This window comes from Asparagus officinalis, chromosome 7 (assembly GCF_001876935.1).
Source record: "Asparagus officinalis chromosome 7, Aspof.V1, whole genome shotgun sequence".
NCBI lineage: Eukaryota > Viridiplantae > Streptophyta > Magnoliopsida > Asparagales > Asparagaceae > Asparagus > Asparagus officinalis.
The window spans coordinates 33,478,595-33,491,524 of NC_033800.1; the positions used below are offsets into that span (position 1 = coordinate 33,478,595).

Below are 12,930 nucleotides of genomic sequence, written 5' to 3' on the forward strand. Positions count from 1 at the left end.
GCCACACCCAAGGAACTGCCTCTTCAGCCGCGACAGTGGTACCTGCTGCGCCCAAAGAGAACGTGGTTGGTCGAGAACGTGGTTGGTCAGTTGTTTTGCTTCCATTTCAACAGTTATGGACCCCTATCTCTATAAATACCTTTTTATACACGAGGCCAAAGGGAGAGGGCAGATTAGAACATAGAGACTTGAGCTTTTGGTGAATTTGAGCAAGAGAGAGGGTCTTCATTCTTCACAAACATCCTTAAGAAGCTTTTGGCGATTCCTAAAGATCTAAGCTCTGACTTGATCTTTAGAAGAGTGAACATCTTACATCGATAAGATATTCGCTTAAGATTCTTACTTCAGCTCTGACTTGATCTTTAGAAGAGTGAACATCTTACATCGATAAGATATTCGCTTAAGATTCTTACTTCAATAAACGAATAAGAACATCAAAAAACTTTCACGATTCAATCAGAATCGGTGGTCCACGGGCTAACGCACCCCGGCACAGGAAAAGATCCCACAAAAACAGGAGTTGATAAACGATTTCTGTGTTATTTTCTAGAAAGTTATAATTTTCTTCTTATTGTGTAAGAGAGGTCTTATAAAAAAAGGCTATTTTCTTTTGAATTCATTGTAAGCGATCAAAAATATAATGGATTCCACAGTGAAACCAACTTTCGACGATAACATCCACCTCTTCTTAAATTCTAAAAGTATTTAAATTGTTGATAATCTATTAGTTCTTGTAGTTTTTTGGTATCCGTCATTTATCAGATTTCGAGTTCGATTCCAGGTCTTTGTATAGTTATCTCGCTGTTTTGCATGAACTAAGGCATGCTTCTTTCTAAAAGAAATATATCAAGTCATTGGTTGTTACGTACAGTTCTAAATGATATGATGATATGAAATAAGTATTAATTCGGCTTTATTATTTTTAACAAGATTTCATGAGATCGTTATCGTTATTTACCAACTATATTGATAATTTTAAAGTATTTTGCATATTGGATTTTTACCAAAGTAGAACTACATATCAGAATTTTACTAATTCTCCCGAAGATTTTGATATGAATGAAATTACTCAAGGAAATTTACTTTCCAAAGATATAATATCATTTGATTTAATAAATTCTATAAAGATCATTGTTGAATATATAACTATAAGTAAAGCCTTTAACCACTTGACATTACTGTTACTAGACTAATGCAGAAAACCGACGGGGTTGTATTGACTGTAAAGTCTTGGCAAGCAAAGATTATTGGACTAATGAAATGTCATAGGACCACTCACAGATGTTCGGATGGTATCCTTTTGAGAGGTTCAAGAAGGTTGTACTTGTTGGAGGCATCCAAAGAGATTTTCCCCGACTCCTCTAGAGATGTCCAGGGAGATTACTGACCTTATGAGATTCTATTACTAGATCATTACTGTGCTGTCACTGGACTACTAATTGAAGCCAACAGGGTTACTGGCCCTTGGCTATAATCGTGAAAACAAATAACAATGAAAGACGATGAATTAATTACATGATTTATCGTGAACCCATACAAACATCCAGCAAAGTTACTTTAGTCATCAACTGGAAGTTTGGAACTTATTTTATATTGATAATACTCATTGCATATAAAATTCTACTGCTATCCCCCGAATCGTCTTTTATTTGGATCTCCAAATTGAGATCATTTTAACAGATTTTTCTGACAATATTTCCTGTAAACGTAGAATCTATAAAGTGGATGCATTACTTACTGAATAATCATTCATTCCGCCCCAATTAAATTTCAGAATAAGTTCAAATACAGATCATGCACAGTAGGGGAATCAAGTTTTGAAGATGAATCTTGCCAGACAAGGCGATAGCATAAAGTATACTGTCACTGTGTTTCCTTATATCAATACTACATGTACATTAGCATGAGAATGAGAAGATATGAGATGTATTGTAGATGATAGTTTGGTTTAGCACGCGATGATAAGGCTATTATAGAATTAGACATACTTTTTTCTCAAAATCTCAAATATATGTGTGGAAAGATCTTGAGTAAAGGATCATATTTAACTTATGTTAGTTTTGAGATTGCTAAAGAATTTGAAAATTGACATATTGCTCTACAATTGGAGGAATAACATTCGATGACTGACTGCACCGAGTAGTGTAGTCCATTCCCTATTGGATCTAGGAGGCATGGCACTTTAACTGTTATATCAAATTCATGTTTCTCATTCTTATCTACATATTATCCCTTTGTGACCATGCAAATCGTGATAACCATCTACATATTATCCCTTTGTGACCTTGCAAATCGGGATAACCAATCCCAGAACTTTTGCCTGAAAATACTATATCGGTTGTGGTTCATCATTGTTGAACATAGATGCAATGAAACGCTTACAAACATATTGCGTTATTCTCTTTTGACAAGGAATAGCAGGTGAGAGTTAGGAAAAAAGTGAGGTAAAATGTGAAATGTACATAGTAGTAAAAAAAATATGAAATTGAAAATGAACATTAAGCACGTTTTTAAAACAAGAATAATTTAAGGATCATAAATGGAAAAAGTTTGCTGGAAAAGTAACCTTAAGTGCACTGTAAAAACTGTGTTATCGGAAGGATGGAAGAAGCTAAGAATATGGTCGTAAAGGGGCGGAAAACATCAATAATTTACATGCACAAGTTAAATGTTGTGAAGAATCAATGGGCAGTAAATACATGTTCCAATGCCAGAACGGAGCAAATTGTTTAATCTAATGTCAATCTCAAAATTTCCAGAGAACATACCGCTATAAAAGGAAAATCGACTCCTTAAGGTTGGAAGACATCATCCCGCTCATTTTCAACAGTATGCTGGAATAGACAGTCACCAACCAGTCATTTCCCTCCAAAGCATCATTTCTGCCCTCAGTTTTGTGCAGTTCAGGAATATTCCCTGATTTAGAGCTAAAATCACAAACATGTTATTCAAGAAGCCTATCAACCTACATGTTCAAGTTGAGAGGTCTTCTGTTCTTCTTGCTCCAGATAAAAAATCTTGTCATTCATCCCCTCCTTTCTATATGCTTCCACCAATATAGAATAAGTAGTAGAATCCGGAGTATAATACTTATCTTTCATTTGGTTAAATACTCTCTCCATCTCCATCAAATCTCCAGCCTTTGCACATGCAGAAAGAACCGAATTATAAAACGATGTGTTAAAGGACACATCCAACCTCTCAGCCAACTGAATGCTACTCACAACCTTATGGAAAAGACCCGCATTACTAAACCCATCAACAAGACAACAGAAAGTTTTAGTATCTGCTCTCATCCCTTCAGCCCGCATTTGATTAAATGTATAGTCCATATTTTTCGCATCCCCTACATCTGCGAAGGCCTCAATGACATTGTTATAAGTCGAGGTAGTCCATGGAAATTGTAGCTTTCTCATATATTCCATCACCGCGGTCATTTTATCATACATCTTTTTCTTCCCATAGGCACCTATTAGAATGTTAAAAGTTTGTGTCTCGGGCTCAATTCCAATGCTACGAAATTTTTCATACCATTTCTCCATCATATCAATCTGCCCTTTGTTGCCAAATAAGGCTAAAATGATGTTCATTGTCCAAACATCCGGTCTGCATGTTGAACTCTCAAGCATACCTGATAGAATTTTCTCCATCTCATCGAACTTTCCAGCTTTCCCATATCCCCCTAGAACAGTATTTTGCGTCACTGTATTTGGAGTTATCATTCGATCAGACATCTCTTGGTACAAAGACTCAACCAAATCAAACCGCGATGATTCAACACAGGCTTTTAAGAGGGTGCTATATGTAAATACATCTGGCTGACAAAAAGGCAGGGACTTCATTTTATCGAGGATAGAGTACGCTTGGTCGAGGAGATTCGAGCGACAATAGGCTGCCAATAAGGCGGTATACAGTTCTGCAGTGGGTTCAATTCCTGCTTCAAGCATTTCATCAAACAGTTGATGTGCACGAATTGCTTGGCCAGATTTTCCCAAAAGGACCAGCAGTTTCACGTATGTGCCTACTTTGGGGTAATAGAAAATTTGTTCTTTCAGCATCTCAAATACCTAAAGGAATAACATTGTCACAAAAGACGACCCAAATTTGCATAAGCTAATACACACATAAAAGAAGTACATAGTCTAACAACTTTTAGGGTTATTTGCACTTTACTATCCTAAACATTCAGCCTCATTTGAACTGTGTACCTTGAAGGTCTATTTTGTCAATTTGATACCCAGATTGTACAAAAAAGGTTTGACCTGAGCTTTGATCAAGAATGAGAAGCAACTTTTCTTACCTTTTTTTTTTTTGAGTTTGGGGAAAGTAGGGAACAAAGGTAGGGCTTTGGGGTATCAAATTGTCAAATTAACAGCAATTTGAGAACTTTGGGATATCAACTTATCAAAATAAAGCTTAGGGGTATCAAAGTCAAGATAACGCGACACTAATTCGAATGCTGTTGCATAAATCAGGATAAAGTTAGGGGGAAATTCAGAGATTCTACAGACCTCGAGGGCGTCCTGCCACTGTTTCCTCTGAATCTTATCAGCTAGGGTTTCAGTAACAGTGGGGACCCAAGCTTTGGCCTCCGCTCGATCCTCAATCTTCTTCTTAACATTTTTGATCGGCCCCCTTCTCGAGGGAAGAGCCCCCTCGGAGACCCCCGGGAACTCTCCCTCCTTCCAGTGCTTCTTCCTCGGCGTCGCCGGCGGCGGCTGCGGCGGCGACGGAGAAGATCGTTTCGGAGTGAGGGTTCGAGATCTGGAGGTAGAAGAAGAAGAGCGAGAGGGAGGGTGAGGGGTTTTTCTCGGACGAAAAGCGAAGGCGGAGGGGGAGGATGACGAGGGCTTGTTGTGTTGGGAGTGGAGATTGAGGAGAGAAGAGGAGAAGGAGAAGGAGCAGGATGAAGACGCCATCGGCTTGGAGCTTCTCGGAGGTCGGAGCGAGGCGCGAGAGGGGGGAGTAGGATTCAGGGCAGCGACGTGATATCCTTCCGAGATAGAACAAATTTTCAAAACAGCCCCAAAAAGAATTTTATTTTTCAAAATCGACCCGATTTTTTTTTTATCAAAATCGATCCACTTTTTACCACGTGGGCTTAATAAAGTTCTCAAACAGTCGGGGTTAGCAATCCGACTGTTTAGAAGGGTGTTAAACCCCAATTAGAACCCTTAAACCCGAAATTTTTATATCCTAAACAGTCGGGGTTGACAACCCCAACCGTTTAAAAACGTCATTAAGTCCACGTGGTAAAAAGTGGGTCGGTTTTGATAAATAAAAAAAACGGGTCGATTTTAAAAATTAAAAAAGTTTTGGGGGCTGTTTTGAAAAATTCCTCTTCCCAGATATTTATTATGTTGTTTTCACAGTTTACATCTAATTTAACATACTGAGTGAATTAAAATTTATAAAGACATAATTTTTAAATTAAAGAATGGTAATAACACTTCTGATTTTTCTACCGAACAAATTTTCAAAACAGCCTCAAAAAGAATTTTATTTTTAAAATCGACCCACTTTTTTTATTTATCAAAATCCACCCACTTTTTTGCCACGTGGGCTTAATGAAGTTCCTAAACAGTCGGGGTTGACAACCCCAATTAGAACTCTTAAACCCGAAATTTTCATGTCCTAAACAGTCAGGGTTGGCAACCCCGACTGTTTAGGAACTTCATTAAACACACGTGGCAAAGTGGGTCGATTTTGATAAAAAAAAATGGGTCGATTTTGAAAAATAAAAATCTTTCTGGGACTGTTTTGAAAATTTCCTCTTTTTCTACGTGGTATTTTCGTAAGCTTACATATTAACAATTCATTAGGGGTGTGCAACGGTCAGTTCGGTTCGGTTTTTACCAAAATTTGAACAACCGAACCGAACCGCCTATAATTCAAAACCGAACCGAACTGTTGTAAGTCGGTTCGGTGCGGTTCGGTTCGGTTTGTTCGGTTCTAACTTCATCAAACTTCTTATCAAACAACAAACCGTGTTAAAGAAAAAAAAAGATATCAACAAAGTAGGAGATTATGAAACATTAAACACTGCTAGTGTAGGGTTTAAGATCAGAATGGGTTGTATTGCACTATATTCGGTCGGTTCGGATCGGTTCGGGTTGAAAAGTTTTCAAACCGACCCGAACCGTCTTACTCATAAAACCGATTTTTTCGGATCGGTTCGGATCGGTTCGATCGGTTTTTTCGGTTTGGACCGAACCATGTCATTGTGTTCCCCACATCACCGCAAAGAGCGTAGGCAAGCTTCCTTAGATTAAAAAGTAAAAAAACAAAGTACAATACCTGACGTCAAGTTTATAAGAATCAAGTCTAAGCTATAAAAGCAACAGAGAAAATCAACGCATACAGAGGAACTACGAGACTCGGGTCTTTCCAAGCCTGAAATTGTCGAGTGCTGAACGAGTCACTTGCGAAGAATCTGATGGTGGATCAAAGGTTAAAAAATCTCCTATTTTTCTCTTGCTACACAAAAATAATACATTCAGAAACGATATGCGATACATAGGACAAATTTTCAAAACCGTCCTATTTGGACATTTAATCTTAAAAAACGACCCATTTTGAAGTTATTTGCAAAAACCGACCTGGTTTCAGCCCTGTCGCTGAAACCAGGTCGGTTTTTACGAAGAAAGTTCTGAAACTTCACGGGACTTGAAGTTCCGTGAAGTTTAGCAGCCAGGTAACCAGATAGTTAAAAGCTGCTAAACTTCACGGGACTTCAGTTTAAAAAAAATTCTGAAATGCACAAACTACACGAGACATAATATTGGGAAGAACTCCACCGAATTTAAAAAGATTGTAAAACGCAATATGTGCTGATGCTCAATACAGGAGGATTTTCTGAGAACTTTTGAAGGAAAGAGGTACGTTTCTCTCTCTCTCAAGGTTAGGGATTTTCCCTAAAAATATAGAAATTTCTTAAATTTTCCATCATCATTCTACTCATCATTTGGTTGCTGCAATTGGATCCCCCCTCCCCCCGTTGCATTAGGGCTCCAATTTGAGGGTTCAACAAAATCGAGAAGCTTGAGTTGCTCCCAGGTTAGCAAGAAAGCCCTTTCACAAATATGGAGGTACCTGTGGCCTAAAACAGCAGCAGATCCGTTGAATCTGGGGAAGAAGAAGAATGAAGGTACCTGGCCTTCTCTCCGTTTCATTAATTCCCTCGGAGTTAATTAATTGGGGGTGGAGGGGGGTGAAGAGAGAGAGGATTGGACGGTGCCTCAAAGCTCTTCAGCTGTGAGAGGACAACATTTTTCTGTTTTGGGGAGGGAGATGAAGGAGAACGTGGGAGTGAGCGGAATGGGGGTCGGAAATGCACGGGAAATTGGCTTTGAAACTTCACGGGAGTTCAAATCCCGTGAAGTTTAGCAGCTGCTGCTAAACTTCGCGGGACTTCAAGTCCCATGCAGTTTCAAAACTTTCTTTGCAAAAACCGACCTGGTTTCAGCGTCATGGCTGAAATCAGGTTGGTTTTTGCAAATAACTTCGAAATGGATCGTTTTTTGAGATTAAATGTCCAAATAGGACGGTTTTGAAAATTTGTCCGCGATACATATTTGCTCTAAATAACGCCTCATGTGGACGAGTTTCATCAGAAATTAGTGAGGTGTAAACAACATAAGAAAGGGATAAATAAGGCACAGATGTTCATTTTTATTGAGAGTATAGTTTAAGGTTACACCAAAACAATATGCGATAGTATGATATATATTTTGTAGTACATGAACATGGAAAATATGAAATTTCGAACATGATAAAAACCAAAATGACAACTTCTTGAAGATAATTAGATATTTCTGTAAACTACAAGAAATAATTAGTATATAAAATTATCGTAAACATGGAACCTACAGATTATAGGGGGGAAATTAAATTTAGATATGTTCAAATACATTTCTGAAATTTTACATATACATCCAATTCATCTTCCAAATTTAATTCTTAATTAGTTAAAAATTTCTTTTTTTTTAATTTTCATGTTCCGCGTTTGTTTATTTTTCATAGATCTTCAAAATTCGGGTAAAAGGCGCTGTCATCAGGAAAAACATTATCCACCAAACAACAACTATCAACTGCCATGGTCACTAAAACAACAAATAGCCAAATGCACATATTATGAATCTATGACAAGTTCTCAACTATTGACAGAAACAGGTATTAGGAAATAAATAATTACTTTATTCTATTCCTTATTCTCCTTCCTTGTATATGCTACTCTCCTTGTATAGGCTACTTCCCTTGTATAGCTTTCACCCCTGTACTATATATATCAATCCTGTATCTCTCATTATTATTCAATCAATATACTTCCCTTTCATGGTATCAGAGCAGAGATCGTAAAAACTCCATCTTCCTCCTTGTGTTCATCATCAATCATTCTCTCTAAATGGCATTCGAAAATTCCTCCACCTCTGATGAGGTCCAATCAAAAACTCTAACCAATGATCAAGAACCCTCCAAACCTTTTGTTCTGGTTACTCTCTCAAACTGTCTGAAACTCAACCAGAAGAACTACCTCTCCTGGAAAACTCAGATCACTGCCATTCTTATTGGATATGATCTGTTCAAATATGTTGATGGAAAATTTCCGGCCCCTCCTGCTGATCAAGCCACTGCCCTACTCACTTGGATCCGTCAGGATCGTCTTCTTTTTGGTGCTCTCCTCGGGACTCTTGAACCTAACCTCATCCCGCTTGTTTCACAGGCAAACACCACGAAAGAGGCGTGGGATCTTCTGACGAACACCTTCGCCAAACCTACACGTGGCCATATCAAACAAATCAAGGAACAACTCAAACATCTCACCAAAGGTGTAGAGAGTGTCTCGGAATATATGCAAGCTATCAAAAATCTAACGGATCAATTAAACCTATTTGGCAAACCTATGGATACAGAAGACATAATTGACAAAATATTTGATGGCCTAGACGATTCCTACAAATCTGTTCGTGAGGTGGTTGATGCCCGTGAGACTGTAATTTCCTTTGCGGAATTACACGAGAGACTTATCAACAAAGAAGTTGAGATCATGTTCAGGCTGATTCTTCCTCAACCCGTTGCTGCCCCTGTCTCGGCCCATGCCGTCTCGACAAAATCGGCTGCCCGAAACCATCATGGTCCGAAACAGCACACCTGGCAGCAACCTGGGGGAGCACTCAGTACACAGCCGTGGAATATGACAGCGGCGTCGTCATCAGCACCGGCCCAGTCTTCCTCCAATGGTGGTCGCCCACGGAAAGCCTACCTCGGCAAGTGCCAGTGGTGCAATACCCAAGGTCATGTTGTCTCTCAATGCAATCTGTTCCGCCAGCAATTCCCACATGTCACTCCTCCCCGGGACAACAATAAACCGCAAGTACGAATGGCTACTGCAGCACCGACCACCGGAGCGTGGCTAATGGACAGTGGAGCGTCTCATCACATCACTAGTGATTTGGCTAATCTTGCGCTGCACCGTCCATACGATGAAACTGAGGAAGTTGTCATTGGTGATGGTACATCTCTTCCTATTACCCATACGGGCTCTCTTTCTCTTCCCACATTTGTTCACTCCCTTTCATTATCTCATGTGTTGTGTGTTCCGTCTATTACCCGTAATATTATTTCTGTCTCCAAACTGTGTCTTGAAAATAATGTTTCTATCCAATTCTTACCCACTTGTTTTGTTATGAAGGGTCTTCGCACGGGGGATACTCTCTTTCAGGGTCCAGCCAGTAATGGTGTCTATGAGTGGAATCCCGGCGTACTTCACTCGTGTCTAGTATCTAGAGTATCGTTAATAAATTGGCACCAACGCCTTGGTCATCCAGCTGAACCAATTTTAAAATCTTTACTTTCACATCTTGGTCAAGTAGTTGCTACGGATTCTATTTCTCACTGTAACTCATGTGCTATCAATAAAATGCATAAACTCCCCTTTTCTTTATCTACTGTTGTTTCCACTGCTCCACTTGAAATTATCTACACTGATGTTTGGATGTCTCCTGTTGTGTCGTATGATGGATTTAAATACTATGTTATATTTGTTGATCATCATACAAAATACATCTGGCTTTACCCTCTCAAACGAAAATCTGATACACTTGGAGTTTTCACGCGCTTTAAATCCCTTGTTGAAAATTTCTTTACCTGTCCTATTAAAACTCTCTACTCTGATAATGGTGGTGAGTTTGTGGGTATGTCTGCCTTCCTTGGCACTCATGGCATATCTCATCTCACTACTCCACCTCTTACACCTGAACATAATGGCTACTCTGAAAGACGTCATCGACATATTGTTGAGACGGGTCTTGCTTTACTCTCCCACGCTGGCATGCCTCTTCCATACTGGTCTTTAGCGTTCACCACTGCTTCCTACCTCATTAACCGTTTGCCAACTCCTACTCTTTCTCAAAAATCACCATATCTATGTCTGTTTGGTCATCTTCCAAATTACAGCAAGCTTCGTATTTTTGGTTGTCTATGTTATCCCTGGCTCAAACCATACACCTCTCACAAACTTGAACCAAAATCCACCCCATGTGTCTTTATCGGCTACTCGGCCACTCAAAGTGCCTATCACTGTCTCGATCCCCAAACTCACCGTATCTACACCTCTCGGCATGTTCGTTTTGTTGAGACTGTGTTTCCATTTCAAACTATCTCCACAGCTCCTGATATTTCTACTGCCATTGTGGATGCATGGTGCACCATCACATTACCCCTTGTCACTCCTGCAGTCGCTCTACCCACCAGTCCACGGTTCACGTCTCCACTGCCTCACCCAACTAATTCGCCCAACCATATGTCAGCGTCCACAGCTCCGTCTGACTCCACTTCTGCTTCTTTCAGTTCGTCGTCTGAGTCAGTCCAGTCCCAAACTTCCTTGCCGCACAAAATCACGGCAAAACTGTCCCTGTCTGGTGCCGAATCTCTGGATGCTCCTCCCGCCCGTACCATCATCACCCGGAGTATGAATAACATTGCCAAGCCCGTTAATAAATTGAATTTGAGTGTGCAGCTACAGGGAAAAGTTAGTGAACCTCACACGGTGGCTCAGGCTTTACGTCATCCATAGTGGCGTCAGGCAATGGATGCCGAGTTCTCGGCCTTACTGACAAATGATACATGGGATCTTGTTCCAGCTTCAGAAGCTCATAATATTGTGGGATGTCGTTGGGTTTTTCGAGTGAAATATCTACCGAATGGGGACATTGAACGCTACAAGGCACGGTTGGTTGCTAAAGGTTTCCATCAACGTCCTGGTGTGGACTACTCGGAAACATTCAGTCCAGTTGTCAAGCCTGCCACTATTCGACTCTTACTCACCATTGCAGTATCATCAGCATGGCCTCTGAAACAACTGGATGTCAATAATGCTTTTTTGCAGGGAACTCTTGATGTAAATGTTTTTATGGCCCAGCTGCCAGGATTTGTCGATTCTACCAAGCCCACTCATGTCTGTCGGCTGAAGAAAGCCATCTACGGTCTCAAATAGGCCCCTCGTGCCTGGTATACTGCTCTCCGCTGCTATCTTCTCAGCTATGGATTTGTCAATTCCGTTGCTGACTCGTCCTTATTTATTCTTCGGACCGACAAATGTCTGCTTTACTTACTCGTGTATGTCGATGACATCATCATTATTGGTCCCGACTCTGATCTTATTGCCCGTTTTGTCTCACATCTTGGGTTGCACTTTTCTCTCAAAGATCTGGGTGATCTCTCTTTTTTCTTGGGCATTGAAGTTATTCCGTGTTCCACTGGGTTGATGCTCAGCCAACGGAAATGTGTTCTCGAACTACTCAGCCGGGCCAACATGATCACTGCAAAACCTGTCTCTACTCCCATGATTGTCTCACCACCACTCATTGCGGCCGCGAGGCACGAGGCAACCGATGCTCAGACAGAATATCGGGCTCTCATTGGTGGATTACAATTTCTCACCTTCACTCGCCCAGATATTGCGTATGCGGTAAACAAACTATCTCAGTATATGGCTCACCCACGAACGGATCATTGGGTGGCGCTCAAGCGCCTTCTTCATTTTTTGACTGGCACTCTGGACCGTACTCTTCATATATCACGACACCCATCTCCATCTCTTCATGCTTTTTCTGATGCAGATTGGGCAGGAGACAAGGATGACTACACTTCCACAACAGGATATATTATTTATCTTGGGAATTCTCCTATCTCATGGTCTTCTAAGAAACAACGCTCTGTCGCTAGATCCTCCACTGAAGCTGAATATAGGGCTGTTGCGGCTACCAGTGCTGAGCTTCTCTGGCTTCGTGATTTGCTTAGTGAACTGGGTTATCCCGTTGTTAATCCCACTCCTATCTACTGTGACAATGTTGGTGCCACAAGCCTCAGTTCAAATCCGGTTTTTCATTCTAGGATGAAGCATATTGCTCTTGATTTTCATTTTATTCGGGAACACGTTCAGGCTGGCAAACTACGAGTCTCTCATATCTCTGGTCATGACCAACTCGCGGATATACTCACCAAACCGCTATCACGACAACGCTTTGATAACTTAACCAACAAGATTGGTCTCCTGTCCAGATCGTCCATCTTGAGGGGGGATATTAGGAAATAAATAATTACTTTATTCTATTCCTTATTCTCCTTCCTTGTATATGCTACTCTCCTTGTATAGGCTACTTCCCTTGTATAGCTTTCACCCCTGTACTATATATATCAATCCTGTATCTCTCATTATTATTCAATCAATATACTTCCCTTTCAACAGGATGATATTAGAAAAACTTCGAATTCTACGTAATTATCAATCAAACAATTAAAAATCAATACTCCGCTATTATCCTCATTGCTCATTCACTGCCCCAATCTCTCTCTCTTAACGATACAAGCAAAACAACCTGCAGGTACCGATAACCACAAAGAAAATATAAAACTATGAGGAGATTCCCA

At 40.3% G+C, this 12,930-nt stretch overlaps 1 protein-coding gene across 3 annotated transcripts in view; it reads right to left on the bottom strand.

The window, feature by feature from the left end:
* The window catches only part of LOC109849430 (pentatricopeptide repeat-containing protein At3g06430, chloroplastic), a 7,521-nt gene extending 2,502 nt beyond the window's left edge, over positions 1–5,019 (bottom strand). For 2 of the 3 annotated variants that reach the window (XR_002249090.1, XR_002249091.1), the window contains exons 1-2: positions 4,512–5,019; positions 2,769–4,067 (exon numbers count right to left, since the gene is read on the bottom strand). Coding sequence is in view for 1 of the 3 variants with exons in the window: in XM_020419265.1 (XP_020274854.1) it covers positions 2,961–4,067; positions 4,512–4,919 (1,515 nt within the window). In the remaining 2 variants the exon portion in view is untranslated. Of the gene's footprint in view, positions 1–2,602; positions 4,068–4,511 lie in introns of those variants that run through there. The other variant, XM_020419265.1, reaches the window with a different exon arrangement.